The following is a 21421-nucleotide window of genomic DNA, read 5'->3' as shown; positions in this document are numbered from 1 at the left end:
CAGAAATGCTAAATAGTAGTAGTAGTAGTAGATATAGTTGGGACAGCAAAAAGGTAGGTTATCCGATAGATTACCAGGCCGAATATCACCAGTACCCAGATAAATGCTGACGTTCTGATTATACCGGTGATTGAAGGAATAGTGCAGGCAAACAACACTTCCAAAAACATGAGGGAGTCAAAAAATTTCATACATAGGATTTATTCCTGAACAATCACTAATCGACTTGACACGTGTTTATGCTTTGGTGAACATAATCAGGATGTTTTTACCAGCGTGTCTACTCACATTTTTTTAACACTACATCTACAAAGACTCCTGAGGCAGGTGCGTTGAGCGCCGAAATACGGCTCCATGTTTAGTTGATTAGTGTTTGTTTATGAATAAATCCTGTGTACAGCATTCCTCGACTCCCTTGTATTTTTGGAAGTGTCGTTTGCCTACACTACTTCAATCACCCCACTACGCTCGTAGTGTTCCTTGTTCCTCCACCTTTAGTGGCTGACCTTCACACTCTGATTATACCCACATATTCATAATTACATAAATGTTGCCATACTGGGACAGACTGAAGGTCCATCATGCCCAGCATCCTGTTTCCAACATTGGTCAATCCAGGTTACAAGTATCTGGCAAGATCCCAAAAGAGTACAATACATTTTATGCTGCTTATCTTAGAAATAAGCAGAGGATTTTCCCCAAATCCATCTTAATAATGGCTTATGGACTTTTCTTTTAAGAAGCCATCCAAACCTTTTTTAAACCCCGATAAGCTAACTGCTTTTGCTACATTCTCTGACAACAAATTCCAGAGTTTAATTACCCGTTGAGTGAAGACATATTTTCCCTGATTCGTTTTGAATTTACTACTTTGTAGTTTAATTACCTGCCCCCTAGTCCTAGTATTTTTGGAAAGAGTAAACAAGCGATTCACATCTACCCATTCCACTCCACTCATTATTTTATAGACCTCTATCATATCTCCCTTCAGCCGTCTTTTCTGCAAGCTGAAGAGCCCTAGACGCTTTAGCCTTTCCTCATAGGGAAGTCGTCCCACCCGCTTATCATTTTTGTCACCCTTCTCTGCACCTTTTCTAATTCTACTATATCTGGTTATAAAACAAACTGTGGCGGCTGGCATATAAAAACACGTTGACTGCACAAGCTGAATATTATCCCTTTAGTAAATAGGAATTATTATGTAATGCAAGAACCAATTCTTACCTTTTCTGCAGGACAGTGTTTACAAGAAGGCTGACCTCTTTCTCCCATACTTTCTTTACTCCAGCCCTAATCCCCAAACCATAATATTCCTACTGGCTGGCACATGGTTTCTCTTCTAACATCTATTTAGTAGTGTTTTGCTTTTGAGCCTCCACCATATCTTTGTTGATAATATCTTATGCTCATTCTTGACCTGAGAATGAAGGTTCTGGCCTTTAAAAGCCAGTCATAAAATGTGTTAAGTTAGTCCATTACTAAAGGTATTATCATTTCGGGTATTTTTTGTTATTTCTATTATCTTTATCTTTAAATTCTGGGTTTATAAAGCTCCCTTTGGTCAACAGCAGGGCCTGAGATAGACCCAGCACCAATCCCCTTTCTGGCACACACTATAATAATGTGTACATTTTGACAAAGAAAAATTTCCATGCACCGCACTTTTTCTTCAGTGTATAATATGTAACTCTTTCTTACAAATCTTAGTTCTTGCTGCCATCTATTGGTTTTCCAGTGTGTGACACAGTCTGAAAAATTATAGGCAGACCTTTTTCCCTGAGAAAACACAAAAAGGCACAATCATGCACCAACAAATTATTAGCCACAATTGATTAACGAATAATCCTGGAAAATAAATAATACAAGATTTTGCACAGTGGAATGGATGGGGGGTTCCGGTCAGCCATGAAGGTTTATGAATACCTGCAGTCATTTTTAGTATTTATTTTGCACTGAGCAAGTAAAATATCTATTTGATGAATTTTGTTGAAGTCTGGGTCATAAGTGAAATAAACCTAAAATGATTATAGGACAGCTCCAGCAGCCCTTTGTATCTTTTGCCTATTTATCATCGCCTGCAGCACTTTAGCAGACCATCAGTTCTGAGTATTTCCATTACAATAGGATGTCTGCTTTTACTAAATCCTAATTCTTCCTGTTCCAAATGCCCCACTGAGGATTCAGGGTTCTAAAGAGTTCTATCAACTTTGAGTCAAAGTGAGCTTCCTGCTAAAGGTGGCTCATATAGCACCATGCAGTTTCTGTTTTTCTAATGACCTACAGTAGTTTATGGCCAGACAGTTATTTGGGCCACCAGTGAGACAATGCAAAATAGCAAAATCTGAAGAAACTGGAATATAGGTGAAGCGGCTAGCTCTCCTCCTAACCAGTGGCATAGCCATGGAGAGGGGGGCTTAGGGTTACCATATGTTTGGATTTCCCCAGACATGTCCTCTTTTTGAGGGCGCCGTGGGGAGTCCGGGCGGGTTTCCAAGTTTCCTCGATTTGTCCGGGTTTCTCAGTTCAGGTCATCACATTACCTGTCCTGTCCTGAGTCTGATCTATCATGAGTATGCACAGGGCGCCGGCCGACGCCGGCAAGCAGGCTGCAGCATCTGTGCCTGCAGCCTGCCAGAAATCAGCTGATCTAAAAGTCATCGGGGGGGCGGGTGGCAGCAGCAGCAGTGAAGGCATGCAGGCTCCCTCCGAGTCTCCCCCCTCCTCCCCCCTCCTTTGTTCTTCCCCTCCGAATTTAAAAAGTCATCTTTCTTCTTACCTCGTCAGGGTTACGGCGGCAACAGGCCGGCAGCAGCAGTGAAAAGTGCTGCGTGCACACTTCAGCCCTTCTTCCTTTCTCTGTCTCTCAGCTCTGGTCCCGCCCCTGGTTTCAGCAATAAAACTTGCTGAGGTCTCTTTTCAGTAACTCTGGAAGCATCAGGAAAATTTTGAATTCTAAGACCCAAAAACAGTCCTCTCCTTATTTTTAAAGTACGTCTTCATCAACCAGATTTTATCAGGCGCCAACACCACAGTAGCCACCAAGGTTGAAGCTTCAGCTGATTCAGTATCTGAAATCTCCAAAACAGAAGAAACATCCAAAGAAGGATCATTCTGAGCTAGACACTTTTTAAGCCAGGATTTCAGCAGACTTAGCCAGTCTAGTCCTACCACTGAACATGACTGATTAAAGTTACCTGGGTAAACGTAACCGGATAACTTTAGGTCTTAATTTGTATGGCTTGATTTAACTGACCCCACTGAACTCCACAGTACTGAATATCGGCACTGTTTGGCTAAAACCAAGCCCTACGAACACTAACCACCAAATTGGTTGGATGGGGGGGGGGGGGGTCCTAGACAAGTAGTTACTGGGAATAGGGGGTCCTGGATGCCTGGGGTCCCAAATGGGGGATCCTAAAATTGGAGAGCTCAGGTTTTTGGGTGGCTTGTTTTATTTATTTCCAATTACATCATGAAACTACAGTTCTGAGAATTTATAGGCTAATCTTGCTCTAAGATCAGAGGGGCTCACAGTGACCATTTCTGTCTAAGATCCATTTTGCAGAAACCAGAATATGAGGTATGTCTACTAAAGGATGTTTTTATTTTTGTTACATTTGTACCCCGTGCTTTCCCACTCATGGCAGGCTCAATGCGGCTTACATGGGGCAATGGAGGGTTAAGTGACTTGCCCAGAGTCACAAGGAGCTGCCTGTGCCTGAAGTGGGAATCAAACTCAGTTCCTCAGGACCAGAGTCCACCACCCTAACCACTAGGCCACTCCTCCACCCTAATGTGTGCTTAGTGCGTGTGAAACCACTTACCGCAAAGCACATTTAAAGCATTTTGTAGAAAATAACCTTGTTGCGGATTATTTATATTTTGGGATTTTGGAGGGGCATGTCAGGCAGAGAATTCAGCTAGCGTGTTGACATTTGGTTGCTAACTGGTTAGTACATCCATAATGTGGGAACCCTTACCACCACCAAGGTATGAGGCAGTAAGTGCTCTCGTGTCAATTTTTTTCAGGTTACAGCCCTAATGTGAACTGTAAAAGAAATACTTGAAAATGCCCTATTTCCGAGGTGCCCTGGAAATGGGCCCCTATGTGTTTTCTCAATTGCTGAGCCATTTCAGTGGAATAAGCTGCCTGATACCATAAGGCTTATGGTTGCCGCTATGTTTAAGAATCAGCTTTTTTACTCAGGCCTGTGGTGGTTATTTGTGTATCTAAAGTTAAATATGTCCCAAAACAACCAAAATGTTGACAAAATTGAGCAGCCCAACGCAAATAAATATTCTCTATAGGTATGAGTCCAAAAACGACCTGTGAATAAATACCTTGGCAGTGATTCGTTTCATGGCAGGATCACTGCCCAACAATTCACTTATCTCATCAGTGTCAAGAATTTTCACAAAGGTCTAAATTTAATTATTTATGGAAATAACAATCATTCTTTTGTAGAGAAGCTATATTCTTAAGAAAACTTATCTTAATCCATCTTGGTCAATTTTCTAATTGCTTCGAACCTGTGCCAATATGCCATGTTTCACAAAAGCTGTGTTAGAGCCTGGTCCTAATGAATGAAAATATAAACAAGTAGCAAAATCTACCCCATCCCTCAACTATAGTAAAATCTACAATACTGACTCACATATCTATAATGACACTATCATTCTCCCAGTGTCTGCAAAATATTTCAAGATGGTGTCTAACCCTCTGATGCCACCCTTATACAAACTCTCATAATGGTCCAACCAATCAGATTCCAGCAGGACCACACTCCTATATATGTCATATTAAAGAAAACCAGTCAATTTCTAAATTTAAACCCGCCGGGGCTACTGTTAATCCATATTTCAAAGGTGTTACAGTATAATTCATAACTGTCTTACTATCCAAAAAACAAATGTTAAACTATTTAAAATAACATTCTTAGGGGTCCTTTTACCAAACGAGATTGCTGTGTGCCGAAGCTACATTTTACTGCCATCAGTAAAAGAGAGGGGGAGGGGCAGAAAAAAATATTAGCATGTGGCACACAGGCACCATTTTTTCTAAAAATCTGGGGGAGCAGCCGCTCCCCCTGCGCCCTCCTCCTAGCTATGCCACTGGTTAAAACCTGTGTCAACTGGTGGATGAAATCCTGCCCTATGGGCAGAGGGTGCCTGCAGCTGGTTTACCTAGTAAGGGCATACAGGTTTTTTTTTTTTTAAACTTTCCCTCTGCCTCTGCTATTGTTCCCCCCTCCCCCCAACCACTCGGCATCTGTTCCTCTCTTCCTCCCCGGTCTACTTCCAAGTCGTCGCTCACAGCAATTCCAGAAGCAACCTTCACCAGCCCTGCAAGCTTCTCTCTACCACATCTCCACCAGTTAAGAAACAGGAATTGACATTGAGGGTGGGATGCGGTAGAGGGGAACCTGCAGGGCTAACACAGGTTGCTTACAGGAATCGCTGCCGGCGAAGGTTCAAGGGTAGATGGGGGGGGCGGGGAGGTTCAGAGAGAGACGGGAAGAAACCATAAGAGAGAGGGAGAGAGAGAGGAGTGAGGCACCACCAATGAGATGCTTTGGGGGCCACTAGACTGGGTGGGCCTGAGGCAAGAATGAGTGGGCCTGTTTTCACCCGTAGCTACGCCACTGCCACAGGCAGGAGAGGAATGAGAGCAAAGGAGGCTCATTTCTGGTGGGATGCTCAGAATAACCCTGATCCAGGTTGGGCTAGAGATGAACAGAACTTTATTTGATTTTGGTTCAAGACCTCTATATGTACCTGGACTGTACATAGACTGTTTTTTCATGAGTTTGTTCTGAGTTGGTTGTTTAGTAAAGAAAAGTTGAAGCTACTTATCTAGACTGCGGTCATCTTTTCTGAGAGCGAATTTTTGAGTACTCAGGTGAAAGAGCCCTTTGGCCTATCGGGATTTAGTCCAGCCCCAGCCTGCATCCAGCTCGACTGAAGTACAATCTGTTTTGTGGACCCTGGTGTCAGATATGGTGAGTTCCTGTGCCGAGCAGTGTGCTGCCGGATGTGAAAAGACACGGACCCGGGTTCTGTTGGCGACCGAGCAAACCCGAAGTTCACCTGTGGTGACGCCGTTCCCCGAGGGTTGAGCCCCCAGGTGCAGGCAGCTGACAGGACTTATACTGAGAGGCCAGGAAAGGGGCGCCCAGAGAGACCAGCCAGAGGAGAGCAGAACGAAGAAGTTCAGGAGCGGGTCACAACAGAGTGACAGGCAGTAGGCTAAGGAGTGTCTTGGGTCCAGGCAGGTATACAGGCGGGTAACTGACCTGGGAGTCACCAGGTCCAGGCAAGATATTCAGGCAGGCAGTAGACAGGAGAATAACCAGGTCCAGGCAGGATATTCAGGCAGGCAGCAGGCAAGAGAGTAACCAGGTCCAGGCAGGATATCCAAGCAGGCAGCAGACAGAAGAGTAATCCAGGTACAAGCAGGGTCTTTACAGGCAGGCAGCAAACAGAAGAGTACACTGAAGAGAAACACTTACCCAAGTAGAAGCCAAAGCAATGAGGCAGAGGGAAAGCGTCCCAGAAATAGTGCAGGCTTTCTGACGTAGACAGGAACCAGCTGAAGAAGAGAGCTTCCATAGGTCAGGTAGGCAGAGAGAAAGTCAGCACAGGTGCGTGGTAGCAAGGCAATTAAAGAGCCTGGAAGCCAGGTAACATAGTAACATAGTAGATGACAGCAGAAAAAGACCTGCACGGTCCATCCAGTCTGCCCAACAAGACAACTCATGTGTGCTACTTTTGTGTATACCCTACTTTGATTTGTACCTGTGCTCTTCAGGGCACAGACCGTATAAGTCTGCCCATAGTAACATAGTAACATAGTAGATGACGGCAGAAAAAGACCTGCATGGTCCATCCAGTCTGCCCAAGACAAACTCATATGTGTATACCTTACCTTGAATTTGTACCTGTCCTTTTCAGGGCACAGACCATATAAGTCTGCCCAGCAGTATTTCCCGCCTCCCAACCACCAGTCCCGCCTCCCATCACCGGCTCTGGTACAGACCGTATAAGTCTGCCCTCCCCTATCCTCGCCTCCCAACCACCACCCCCTCTTCCCCCCAACTGCTCCGCCACCCAATTTCAGCTAAGCTTCTGAGGATCCATTCCTTCTGCACAGGATTCTTCTATGCATATCCCACGCATGTTTGAACTCCGTTACCGTTTTCGTCTCCACCACCTCCTGCGGAAGGGCATTCCAAGCGTCCACCACCCTCTCCGTGAAAAAATACTTCCTGATATCTTTCCTGAGTCTGCCCCCCTTCAATCTCATTTCATGTCCTCTCGTTCTACCGCCTTCCCATCTCCGGAAAAGATTCGTTTGCGGATTAATACCTTTCAAATATTTGAACGTCTGTATCATATCACCCCTGTTCCTCCTTTCCTCCAGGGTGTACATGTTCAGGTCAGCAAGCCTCTCTTCATACGTCTTGGAACGTAAATCCCATACCATCCTCGTAGCTTTTCTTTGCACCGCTTCCATTTTTTTAACATCCTTCGCAAGATACGGCCTCCAAAACTGAACACAATACTCCAGGTGGGGCCTCACCAACGTCTTATACAAGGGCATTAAAACCTCCTTTCTTCTGCTGGTCACTCCTCTCTCTATACAGCCTAGCAATCTTTTAGCTACTGCCACCGCCTTGTCGCACTGTTTCGTCGCCTTCAGGTCCTCAGATACTATCACCCCAAGATCCCCCTCCCCGTCCGTGCCTATCAGACTCTCCCCGCCTAACACATACGTCTCCCTTGGATTTCTACTCCCTAAGTGCATCACTTTGCATTTCTTCGCATTGAATTTTAATTGCCAAACGTTAGACCATTCTTCTAGCTTTTTCAGATCTTTTTTCATGTTTTCCACACCCTCCGGGGTGTCCACTGTGTTGGAAATCTTGGTGTCATCCGCAAAAAGCCAAACTTTACCTTGTAACCCTTCGGCAATGTCACTCACAAATATATTGAACAGAATGGGCCCCAGCACCGATCCCCAAGGCACTCCACTACTCACCTTTCCCTCCTCCGAGCGAACTCCATTCACCACCACCCTCTGGCGTCTGTCCGTCAACCAGTTCCTAATCCAGTTCACCACTTTGGGTCCTAACTTCAGGCCGTCTAGTTTATTTAAGAGCCTCCTGTGGGGAACCGTGTCGAAAGCCTTGCTGAAATCTAAGTAGATGACGTCCATAGCACGTCCTTGATTTAATTCTCCTGTCACCTAGTCAAAGAATTCAATGAGATTCGTTTGGCACGATTTCCCTTTGGTGAAACCATGTTGTCTCGGATCTTGCAACTTATTGGCTTCCAGGAAATTCACTATCCTTTCCTTCAGCATGGCTTCCATTACTTTTCCAATAACCGAAGTGAGGCTTACCGGCCTGTAGTTTCCAGCTTCTTCCCTATCCCCACTTTTGTGAAGAAGGACCACCTCCGCCGTTCTCCAATCCCTCGGAGCCTCTCCCGTCTCCAAGGATTTATTAAACAAATCTTTAAGAGGACCCGCCAGGACCTCTCTGAGCTCCATCAATATTCTGGGGTGGATCCCATCCGGTCCCATGGCTTTGTCCACCTTTAGCTTTCCAAGTTGTTGATACACACTCTCTTCCATGAACGGTGCTATATCCATTCCATTCTCAGGTGTACTTTTGCCAGTCCCTCGCGGTCCTTCTCCAGGATTTTCTTCAGTGAAAACTGAACAAAAATAGCTATTTAGTAAATTGGCTTTTTCTTCATCATTATCTACATAGCGGTTCGCTGTATCTTTTAGTCTCACAATTCCCTTTTTAGTCCTTCTTCTTTCACTAATATACCCGAAGAAATTTTTGTCGCCCCTCCTTACATTTCTAGCCATTTGTTCTTCCACTTGCGCCTTCGCCAGACGTACCTCTCTCTTGGCTTCTTTCAGTTTCATCTGGTATTCCTCCCCTGGCAGAGAGAGCAGATCCAGGTGCATGAGATCAAGGCAATCATGGAGCCTGCAGCCAGAGAAGTAGTACACAGACATGGCTCAAGGCCAAGCCAGTCAAGTGTGTGTGTTGCCAGGACCCTGTGCAGCCCGAGGACGCCACTTGCGTTGAGGTAGGAGACATGACACCTGGTACTGGGTACCTGACCAGGGAAGCTTAGCTAGTGGCCCTAACTGAGAGGTAAACTAGAGGTACACATTGTACCTTCAACACTTATAAATTATAATCAGGATATACACTTGTTCTTATAGATTACCTGGTAGTTAATTTTAAAAGCAAACCAAACCACCACAAGGGTGGAGGTACACAAATTCCTACGAAAAGTAGATTCTGAGGAAAGGGGGAGTAGGAGGAGTAGGCTCTTGAACAACACTAGTAGGCGACGTAGGTTAGGAACAATCTCTTTATTTAAATATACACTCGACTCAACACAGCTGTGTTTCAGCACTACAGACGCCTTCTTCAGGAGTCTTGTGATATATAAATATACGAATATTAAGCTCAAAGAGAATGAAAGCAAGGCTTCTGCTACAATTGTAATCCACTGCCGATGCAGGAACAACAGCTCAGCGTATTCAATTGCACTTTTGAGCTTAATATTCGTATATTTATATATCACAAGACTCCTGAAGAAGGCGTCTGTAGCGCCGAGTTGAGTCAAGTGTATATTTAAATAAAGAGATTGTTCCTAACCTACGTCGCCTACTAGTGTTGTTCAAGAGCCTACTCCTCCTACTCCCCCTTTCCTCAGTTAATTTTAAAATCCATTCACATGCACAAAGCAAAGCTCTGCATAGAAATGGCTTATTTTAATATTTCCTAGAATATATGTAGGTAAATACATAAGTACATAAGTACATAAGTAGTGCCATACTGGGAAAGACCAAAGGTCCATCTAGCCCAGCATCCTGTCACCGACAGTGGCCAATCCAGGTCAAGGGCACCTGGCACGCTCCCCAAACGTAAAAACATTCCAGACAAGTTATACCTAAAAATGAGGAATTTTTCCAGTCCATTTAATAGCGGTCTATGGACTTGTCCTTTAGGAATCTATCTAACCCCTTTTTAAACTCCGTCAAGCTAACCGCCCGTACCACGTTCTCCGGCAATGAATTCCAGAGTCTAATTACACGTTGGGTGAAGAAAAATTTTCTCCGATTCGTTTTAAATTTACCACACTGTAGCTTCAACTCATGCCCTCTAGTCCTAGTATTTTTGGATAGCGTGAACAGTCGCTTCACATCCACCCGATCCATTCCACTCATTATTTTATACACTTCTATCATATCTCCCCTCAGCCGTCTCTTCTCCAAGCTGAAAAGCCCTAGCCTTCTCAGCCTCTCTTCATAGGAAAGTCGTCCCATCCCCACTATCATTTTCGTCGCCCTTCGCTGTACCTTTTCCAATTCTACTATATCTTTTTTGAGATACGGAGACCAGTACTGAACACAATACTCCAGCTGCAAACATGTAAATGTTTGCATATATGTTCCATAGGGTAATTTTCAAAGAAAAAGTAAACACTGGTATAACTTTTGTGCATAATTGTTAACACATGTTAAGCAGTCTGTTATATAATTATCCTGATGAATGAATGTTGAAATGTTGACCTATCATTCTGACTCCCATCTAAACATTCTATCTGTTTTGTCCTAGGAAATTATTGGAATGCAGCTTCCTTCAATACTCCATCTTCCTACCTTCATTTCTCCACATTCCAGGGCGAAACAAGTGCTGACATCTCATTTTACTTCAAGACATCTGCTTCAGATGGAGTATTCCTTGAGAACTTGGGAAAAACAGACTTCATCAAACTTGAGCTAAAATGTGAGTGTTTTTTGTTGCTGTTTGCGTTCTTCATTGGGATTGTTTCCCTAATACAGTAGGTCTAATATTTTTGTTCCATACAATATAATCCAGAATCAATGTTTGCTAGAGCATTGGAAGTCCTTTCCTGTCTTACCCAGTCATTTAAACATTTACTAATTGCTATATATACATACAGTGAATTCTGAAAGAGGTTGTTATTTAATACATATAATGAGACAAAGATTAGATGCATCAAACCCTGTACTTAATGCATCTCTACTTAAATACTTTATCTAAAGAATGAGTATCATAATATGAATTAGCGCTTATGAACCTCATCACTTTGCATCCCAGATATTAGTCACTAAACCCAACAAACCATAGTATCTATAGTATAGTAGAAACATTGTCCAGTAAGTAAATCTCTAGCATCATATTATGATAGAAAGTTTGCATTAGTGGTTCTCAGCCCAGTCCTTGAGACCTACCGGTCACCTATGATTTCAGAATATCCACAGAGATTTTCATGCACTGCCTCTGTTGTATGCAAATCTATCTTGTGGATTCTTTGTGGAAATCATGAAAACCTGACTGGCTAGATGTGCCCCAGGGACTGGGTTAAGGACTACTAGTCTGTAGTGTCACAGTAGTAATACAAATTGCCTAGTTACATTGGGCCAGATTCTATATAAGACACCTAAAAAACTGACACGGAAAACATTTCCGCCTAAGCATATTCTATAAGCAGCACCTAGATTTAGGCACAGTATATAGACTACAAGTAGTTGATATCCAGTGCCTAAAACTACGTGCCTCCATTTACACCAACAAAAATGTAGTGTAAATCCCTGCATGTAAATTTATACACACTGGGCCATATTCTATAACAACGCACATAAATTTTAAAATGCCCACAAAACACCTATTTCCCCGCCTGTAGCCATGACCCTTTTGAACTGCGTGCATTAGAATTTAGGCGCAGTTCACTACAGAATATGCATAGCGAGTTGTGCTTGTGAATTCTAATTATTGCCAATTAGTGCTCATTATTGCTTGTTAAGTGCTATTATCAATGCTGATTATCTTGTTAAGCCAATTAAGTTAAGTGCGTTGTTATGGAATACGCTTAGAGTTTTGTGCAGAAAACTAGGAGCGATATATAGAATCCAGGGGATTGCCCATAAAGTTGGGTTACAATAGAATGCTCATTGTGCGATGTATAGAATAGACTTCCAAGAGTCAAAAACAGTAACAGAATTCTAGAAAGTCTGGCATACAATAAGCACAGAAAAGACAGAAAGCCAGAAATCAGTCAGTGGTTTGTGGCTGGGTACCCAAAAATATTCCAGTGCTATATACATATAGATCTCCACCAGAACAACTCATAGATTACAAATTGTACAAAATGTTACAGTACAGGTGCCTCCTAATTTTATAAACTTATGCACACAAGTTTAGGATTTCTGTGCATAATTACGTGCATAAATTATAGAATAGTGCCAGTTACACATGTAGCTTAATTTAATAATTATCCGCCAATTGGCATTAACAACCCATTATCTACTATAATAAAAAGCACCTCCAACGTTCTGAAACTGACCGTGGCAAACTGAAGTGAAGGGTTCATAAGGTTCGTCAGTCTGTCACCATCTCTCTCTGATTTAAAAAAAAAAAAAGTCATCTTCACTTACCAAGTCAGGATTACGGCGGCCAGCAGCAGCGGTAAAATGCGTGCAGGGTCAGCCCTTCTCTCTCTCTCAGCTGTGGCCCCGCCCTCATTTCCTGTTCCCACAAGGGCAGGACCACAGCTGAGAAAGAGAGAGAAGGGCCGAGCCTGCACGCATTTTACCGCTGCTGGCCGCCACCGTAACCCTGACTTGGTAAGTGAAGATGACTTTTAAAAATCAGAGGGAGGGGGCCTGGAACTGGAAGGAAGGGAGGGAGGAAGGGAGGGACGATGCACCTGGAACTGGGAGGGCGGACCCTAAAACTCGGAGGGAGGGAGGGACCCTGAAACTCGGAGGGAGGGAGGGGGATCCTGAAACTCGGAGGGACCCTGAAACTCGGAGGGAGGGAGGGACCCTGAAACTCGGAGGGAGGGAGGGGGGACCGTGAAACTCGGAGGGAGGAAGGGGATGACCCTGGAAGTCGGAGGGAGGGGACGACCCTGGAACTTGGAGGGAGGGAGGGGATGACCCTGGATATCGGAGGGAGGGGATGACCCTAGAACTCGGAGGGAGGGAGGGGATGACCCTGGATGTCGGAGGGAGGGGATGACCCTGGAACTCGGAGGGAGGGAGGGAGGGAGGAGATGACCCTGGAACTCGGAGGGAGGGAGGGGACGACCCTGGAACTTGGAGGGAGGGAGGGAGGGGATGACGATGAAGTCGGAGGGAGGGGATGACCCTGGAACTCGGAGGGACGGAGGGGGGCGACCCTGGAACTCGGAGGGACGGAGGGGGGACGACCCTGGAACACGGAAGGAATGGAGGGAGGGAGGGAGGGGAGATGACGACCCTGGAACACGGAGGGAGGGGGACACTGGAACTGGGAGGGAGGGGGGCCCTGGCACACACTCTCAATCTCACACACACACTCTCTCTCTCACAGACACACTCGCACCCAGTCTCACTCTCTCTCTCTCTCTCTCTGTCACACACACACACACTCGCACATTCACTCTCTCTCTCTCACACAGTTACTCTCACACACACTCTCTCAAACATACACACTCCGAGGAAAACCTTGCTAGCGCCTGTTTCTTTGAGAAACGGGCCTTTTTTACTAGTTGGCTATAATTGTTGTTAATGGACTGTAATCTGTAGTAATTAGCAGTTATGTGTGTAATTGCCCTTAATTAGGATTCTAAAATTTGAGTGCTTAAAATGCATAGTGCGCCATTGCACATTGCAAGGGGGCGTGGACCTGGGAGGGGCATGGGTGTGTCAGGGGTACTTACATGCACATGTTATAGAATACTAGCAGTTAAGCACCTAACTGACAGGATTTAGCTGTGAACATTTATATTAGCTGTTGAGCTAGCATAAGTTCTTATGCCTAAGGATAGACGCATAACTGCTGATATAGAATTTGCACCTAGCTTTGGGCAATCTGTAGAGAATTGCCCCCAGTGGTGACTGATAGTTTGAAAGAATTAACACTATCTCTACTTCACCAGTTACACTGGCGTCCGGGACTTGCGAGAGTGAAATTGAAATTGTTAGCCCTTATACAGTGGGGGAAATAAGTATTTGATCCCTTGCTGATTTTGTAAGTTTGCCCACTGACAAAGACATGAGCAGCCCATAATTGAAGGGTAGGTTATTGGTAACAGTGAGAGATAGCACATCACAAATTAAATCCGGAAAATCACATTGTGGAAAGTATATGAATTTATTTGCATTCTGCAGAGGGAAATAAGTATTTGATCCCCCACCAACCAGTAAGAGATCTGGCCCCTACAGACCAGGTAGATGCTCCAAATCAACTCGTTACCTGCATGACAGACAGCTGTCGGCAATGGTCACCTGTATGAAAGACACCTGTCCACAGACTCAGTGAATCAGTCAGACTCTAACCTCTACAAAATGGCCAAGAGCAAGGAGCTGTCTAAGGATGTCAGGGACAAGATCATACACCTGCACAAGGCTGGAATGGGCTACAAAACCATCAGTAAGACGCTGGGCGAGAAGGAGACAACTGTTGGTGCCATAGTAAGAAAATGGAAGAAGTACAAAATGACTGTCAATCGACAAAGATCTGGGGCTCCACGCAAAATCTCACCTCGTGGGGTATCCTTGATCATGAGGAAGGTTAGAAATCAGCCTACAACTACAAGGGGGGAACTTGTCAATGATCTCAAGGCAGCTGGGACCACTGTCACCACGAAAACCATTGGTAACACATTACGACATAACGGATTGCAATCCTGCAGTGCCCGCAAGGTCCCCCTGCTCCGGAATGCACATGTGACGGCCCGTCTGAAGTTTGCCAGTGAACACCTGGATGATGCCGAGAGTGATTGGGAGAAGGTGCTGTGGTCAGATGAGACAAAAATTGAGCTCTTTGGCATGAACTCAACTCGCCGTGTTTGGAGGAAGAGAAATGCTGCCTATGACCCAAAGAACACCGTCCCCACTGTCAAGCATGGAGGTGGAAATGTTATGTTTTGGGGGTGTTTCTCTGCTAAGGGCACAGGACTACTTCACCGCATCAATGGGAGAATGGATGGGGCCATGTACCGTACAATTCTGAGTGACAACCTCCTTCCCTCCGCCAGGGCCTTAAAAATGGGTCGTGGCTGGGTCTTCCAGCACGACAATGACCCAAAACATACAGCCAAGGCAACAAAGGAGTGGCTCAGGAAGAAGCACATTAGGGTCATGGAGTGGCCTAGCCAGTCACCAGACCTTAATCCCATTGAAAACTTATGGAGGGAGCTGAAGATGCGAGTTGCCAAGCGACAGCCCAGAACTCTTAATGATTTAGAGATGATCTGCAAAGAGGAGTGGACCAAAATTCCTCCTGACATGTGTGCAAACCTCATCATCAACTACAGAAGACGTCTGACCGCTGTGCTTGCCAACAAGGGTTTTGCCACCAAGTATTAGGTCTTGTTTGCCAGAGGGATTAAATACTTATTTCCCTCTGCAGAATGCAAATAAATTCATATACTTTCCACAATGTGATTTTCCGGATTTAATTTGTGATGTGCTATCTCTCACTGTTACCAATAACCTACCCTTCAATTATGGGCTGCTCATGTCTTTGTCAGTGGGCAAACTTACAAAATCAGCAAGGGATCAAATACTTATTTCCCCCACTGTATGTCAGGTGGTAAGGTGCAAGGGGCCCTTCCACTTAGCCAGTAGATTGGAGTAGTACACACTGAAGCATGAAACTTCACTCATATCAAGGGTACTTTCTGCAGTTGGTTGCTGTTAGAGTATTGCGGCTGTACCTTTACCCAGCGACTTGGCCTGTTACCACCCCAGAAGCAGGTTCTATGGAACCGAAACGCCCTGCTTCTCATACAGTGGGCATCGGGAATTTTTACTATTTTCAGCGCTGCGCTAGTTCAATGCCAGATCGATCTTGGCTAAGTATAAGGGTTGCTGTTTGCTGTTTGTTGTTTTTCCTTTATTGTCGAATATATTCTAAAGACAGTGCAAATTAAATATCAAAATTAAATATTGATAAAAAGGTTTTTACAGCTTAAGAGGCAGATGATTAATCTATACTCAGTGCTGCAGATCTGAAATGGCTGGAAACTATAGGAGGTCACATAACGGATTCACTTGGTTTATGATGCCTCAACTCTGAATTTACTTTGTGGATTTCACTCACTAACCTGCTTATTTTCGAAAGAGAAAAACGCCTATAGTGCGACCTAAATCGGGAGATAGACGTTTATCTCGCAAAGGCGCCCAAATCGGTATAATCGAAAGCCGATTTTGGGCATTTCCAACTGCACTCCGTCGTGGAAACGAATAAAGTTGACGGGGCGTATCGGAGGTGTGGTGGAGGCGGAACTGGGACGTGGTTATCAGCCGAGGAGAGATGGGCGTCTTTAGCTGATAATCGAAAAAAAACGGCGTTTTTACCGCGATTTTGGGTCACTTTTTTTGGACCCTTTTTTTTCACGAACAAGTCCCAAAAAAGTGCCCCAGCTGCCCAGATGACCACTGGAGGGAATCGGGGATGACCTCCCCGGACTCCCCCAGTGGTCACTAACCCCCTCCCACCAAAAAAAACCCACTTTACAAACTTTTTTTCCAGCCTGTATGCCAGCCTCAAATGCCGTACCCACCTCCATGACAGCAGAAAGTGTTTGATCCTGTCACAGCCTTTCCCTGGGTCAGATGTGGCTCTCAGGTGCAGTACAGGGTCACATCAGCATTGCATTGTGGTGGGTGTAGGGTATTGGGCTCCGTGATTTCATTAGCTTGTGTTACAGTCTCACGATGTTGGTAGTTGGTAGGCTCTTCTCCCATGGTGCTTTTCCCCTTGCCTACTGGGTCAGAGTGTGCCCTGTTGTGTTTCCTGTTGTAGTCCATGCGGTAATGGCCATTTTTGTAAGCCAGTTTTAGTTCCCTTTCCTGTGTTAGCCACATTACAGAACTTAGTTCTTCCCTTGAATGTGGCTGAAAGAGGGCATTGTACACCATTCTGCCAGCTCTGACCTACTGCTCATCTCAGTACCAGGGAGACTCGTTGCCAGTGGGACACAACCACTGATCTGCAGTTAACTGTGAGTAAACGCGGTTATTCCAATAAAGGACGTTTTCTGAGAGATTAGTCTTCAGGTGTCAACTGGTGTGCCAATGTTATACAGCAGCAACAAGTCCTAGAGGCCTGCGTGTATGCAGGTCCCTGGAGCACTTTTAGTGGGTACCGCAGTGCACTTCAGCCAGGTGGCTCCAGGCCCACCCCCCCCCCCCACCTGTAACACTTGTGCTGGTAAATGGGAGGCCTCCAAAACCCACTGTACCCACATGTAGGTGCCCCCTTCACCCGTAAGAGCTATGGTAGTGTTGTACATTTGTGGGTAGTGGGTTTTGGGGGAGGGTGTTGGGAGCTCAGCACCCGTGGTAAGGGAGCTATGCATGTGGGCGCTTTTTCTGAAGTCCACCGCACTGAGCTAGGGTGCCCAGTTGGTGTCCTGGCATATCAGGGGGGCCAGTGTACTACCAATCCTGGCCCCTCCCACGACCAAATGGCTCGGATTAGGACGTTTTTGAGCTGGGCGATTTTAGTTTCCATTATCGCTAAAAAAAAACAAACGCCCAGCTCAAAAATGTCCATTTTTTTGAAAATACGGTTCGGCCCGCCCCTTCACAGACCCATTCTCGGAGATAAACGCCCATGGAGATAGGCATTTCCGTTCGATTATGCCCCTCCACGTACAATTGTTGTCTACTGTTTGAGTAATACTCTATCATTTTTTCACCACAGATGCTCTTTAAAAACACTCCCTTTTATTATTTCAATCTTTTGTCTTGGAGTGTTAAAGGATGTGAGATGTTTATTCTACAATGTTTATCCAATGCTGTACAATCTCAGGACAGGTAGACTACTTCAAAGCAGTACATACTTTGCACAAATTTTCAGTAAAGTAGATTGAAGCACTCCATGCTGAGTATTTGTGGTGAAGAGGGAAATTAGTGCCTGGGTCCTGAAGGGAAATCCCTTTCCCGGGATGAGAACCTGCTCTCTTCAAGAAGAATGTGTGTGCAGCACTGAGTGAATAGAGAGAGAGAGAGGACTGGGATAAAGTACATTTTCAGTGAGGCCCTGCGCTGTGATATTGCTTGTGGACTGCCATGAACGAAGGGAATCTCGAACAGTTGGTTAACCACACTCTCCCTCAATTTCACTAAAGTTTGCGCGCCTAAAGCGTGGCTTAGTAAACAGGGCCCTTAGCGAGTGAGACAGGTATAGACTTTTGTGGAAACAGAATTAAATTCTAATTAAATGTGATTACTAGTGCAAAATGTGTTTCTGAGTGACATGAGAAAGAACTGAATGGAACTTTTGGGTGCAGTAAGAGCAGACACTGATAGCTACGTGAGTGTGAGTGGGCTCCCGAGGAAATCAAGGAGGAGAACATCAAGGCCCTTCATTAGAGGAAGGGAAAATTGATAATAGGATAGGGTCTGGAAGTATAGGGTTAAATAACAAAATTATTCTTTTGGTTTGTCCCTATTTAAACTGGCCACAGTTATAATAATTGTGAATTCCTGATAGGTATCCAGTGTTGGCAGGAAAGTTAGGATTTTTCTCCCTTTAATTTATTAAAGTTAGGTGAGGTCTATAAAGGCTGCAATTGAACTGTAATTGAGAAGATCGTTGATGCTGTGTACAAAGGATGCTACTGATCTTGAGCTCCAACGTTAAAGAATGACTGAAGTCTACAGCTAAGTGAACCTTACATCAACAGAAGCACCAAAGACAAGTTCTAAGATAGAAAAAGGGACACTTTAGTGATACACTTACCTGCTGCCAGGTGTGAGATATTACTAACTATAAGAAAATACAAAACACAAAGAATCAATTCTTATGATAAAGAAAGAGTTTGAATTTAAGTTAAAATTTGGTTAAAATTGAAAGGTTAAAAGTAGTATAAAGCTTTACTTATCTGATACATTGCAGTGTTCATAGGCTCACTGTCTGTAGGATTCACAAATGTTTTGTAAAAGAAAAAAAAAAACAGACCCTTTTGTAAAGTTCAGCTAGTTTCAAATCTTACCTGTTGTTTGCCCAATTATAAAAAAAACATCTTTGGATCCTCAGGTTCCTGCACATTACCGCCCAGTTTCCAACCTATGGTTTTTGTCAAAACTCCTTGAAAAAATAGTTTATCTTCAAGTTTCATCATTCATAGATAAAAGCACTGGCACTCCATCCTAAACAGTCTGGATTCCAGTCTTACTTCAGAACAGAAGTGCGACCTAAATCGGGAGATAGACGTTTTACTAAGCCACGTGGAAGGGCGCCCAAGTTTTCCTGGGGCCATCCTCACAGGACGGCTCCACGAAGGGGCGGGGAAACCCATATTGTCGAAACAAGATAGGCGTCCATCTTTCCTTTTGATAATACAGTCGGGGACGCCTAAATCAGCAAATTTAGGTTGACCTTAAAGATGGTCGTCCCCAGCAGAGATGGTCGTCCCCAGGACTTGGTCATTTCTGATTTTTCGCGATAATGGAAAGCGAGGATGCCCATCTCAGAAACAACCAAATCTAAGCCATTTGGTCATGGGAAGAGCCAGCATTCGTAGTGCACTGGTCCTACTAACTGACTGGAAAAAGCCCTTCCCTTACCGATCCCTTAGCGATTCGGAAAAGAATGGGCATGCATGAAGGAAATCGCGTGCAAATGAGCTGCTTGCTGTTTAGCTCTTTTGCAGATGATTTCCTTCCTAAGGAGGGGAAGCCAGTGCAGAGCAGCCAAGCATTATGCATGGCTGCTCTGTGCATGCCAAAGACTGCTTCATACATGCAGACAAGCTGTGTGTATAATAGCCGTCTACAACCTTAGAAAAAGTCCAAGTCCAAGTGCTTGTCAGGGATATCTTTTTTTTTTTTTTTAAGAGTATGGGTGAAGGATATCCTTTACTATGCCTCTGTCCCTGTGATGGCAGTTGAGGATGTCCAAGATGTGGATGTTTCTGTGAGAAGGAAGCCTATGCCTTTGCTATGCCTTTGACACCCCCTTTATTTATTTGGGTTTTGGATCACAAGTAGCAGCAGTGGGATTTAAAATGGCCATCTCTGGATTGCAAGACCAGTGCGCTAACCACTAGGCCACTCTGCCACTCCTCCACTCCACTCCCTTGAAATTTGGCCATCCCTGTGAGGGGGGGCAGTTGAGGACATCCAAAATGTTTGAAAGAAGGACGTCCACGCCTTCATTTTGCCTCCCCTGACACACACATACCTCCCCCCCCAGGGACCTGCATACTGCCCCCCTCACAGGGACGGTCAAATTTCAAGGGAGTGCAGTGGAATGGAAGAGTGGCCTAGTGGTTAGAGCACTGGTCTTGCAATCTAGAGGTGGCCAGTTTAAATCCCACTGCTGCTACTTGTGATCCAAAATCCAAATAAATAAATAGGGTGTTAAAGGCATAGCAAAAGCATGGATGTCCTTCTCACAGAAACATATTTTGGAAATGCTGTCGCAGGGACAGAGGCATAGCAAAGGACGTCCTTCACCCATACTCTAAAAAAAAAAGACAAAAGTTCTTTTTTTCAGGGTGGGAGGTGGTTAGTGACCACTGGGGGAGTCAGGGGAGGCCATCCCCAATTCCCTCCGGTGGTTGTCTGGTCATTTAGGGCACATTTTTGTGGCTTGGTCGTAAAAAAAAAGGACCAAGTAAAGTCGGCCAAGTGTTCATCAGGGATGCCCTTCTTTTTTCCATTATCACTTGAGGATACTCATCTGTTAGGCACGCCCAAGTCCCGCCTTCGCCTCTGACACCCCTCCCCCCCCCAAGAACTTTGGTCGTCCCCACAATGAGAAGCAGTTGGGGACGCCCAAAATCAGCTTTCAATTATGCCGATTTGGGCGACCTGAAAGAAGGACGCCCATCTCCCGATTTGTGTCGAAAGATGGACGCGCGTCTCTTTCAAAAATAAGCCTGTTAGGCGCATATGCATGTCTACGTGCGTCCATTTTGAATTACCACCCAACTACCACATGGCCTGGGCGGTAATTTTATTTTCTACACACGCCCATTACGTGGCCTGGAAAATTTCTGGCACGAGGCGCTAACTGTGCAGTAATCAACATTGTATGCACACTGACGATTACCGCTCAGTTAACGCATAAGATTTTACCACTAGGTCAATGGGTGGCAGTAAGGTCTTAGGCCCAAAATGGACGCGCACCAATTTTTATTTTGCTGCACATCCATTTTCAGCTTAAAAAAAAGGCCTTTTTTGCAGGTGCACTGAAAAATGGATCTGCATGCATCCAATACACTCATCTACACCAAAACAGGCCACTTTTTGGCACACCTTAGTAAAAGGACCCCTCAATGAAATTTACTGTCACCTCAATAAACATAAAATAGTCCTAGCAGTCTCACTAGATTTATCTGTGGCTTTCGATTTGGTCGA

General features: G+C 44.8%; 1 protein-coding gene across 1 annotated transcript in view; it reads left to right on the top strand.

Moving 5' to 3' along the window:
* CNTNAP2 (contactin associated protein like 2) overlaps nucleotides 1–21421 on the top strand; it is a 2081195-nt gene that overhangs the window by 1830972 nt on the left and 228802 nt on the right. The window contains exon 15 of the mRNA XM_030203705.1: nucleotides 10650–10820. Coding sequence (XP_030059565.1) covers nucleotides 10650–10820 — 171 coding nt within the window. The remainder of the gene's footprint in view (nucleotides 1–10649; nucleotides 10821–21421) is intronic.

Source organism: Microcaecilia unicolor, chromosome 1 (assembly GCF_901765095.1).
Source record: "Microcaecilia unicolor chromosome 1, aMicUni1.1, whole genome shotgun sequence".
Taxonomy (NCBI): domain Eukaryota; kingdom Metazoa; phylum Chordata; class Amphibia; order Gymnophiona; family Siphonopidae; genus Microcaecilia; species Microcaecilia unicolor.
Note: the sequence above shows the minus strand (reverse complement) of the source record. Positions and strands in the feature narration are given on the sequence as shown.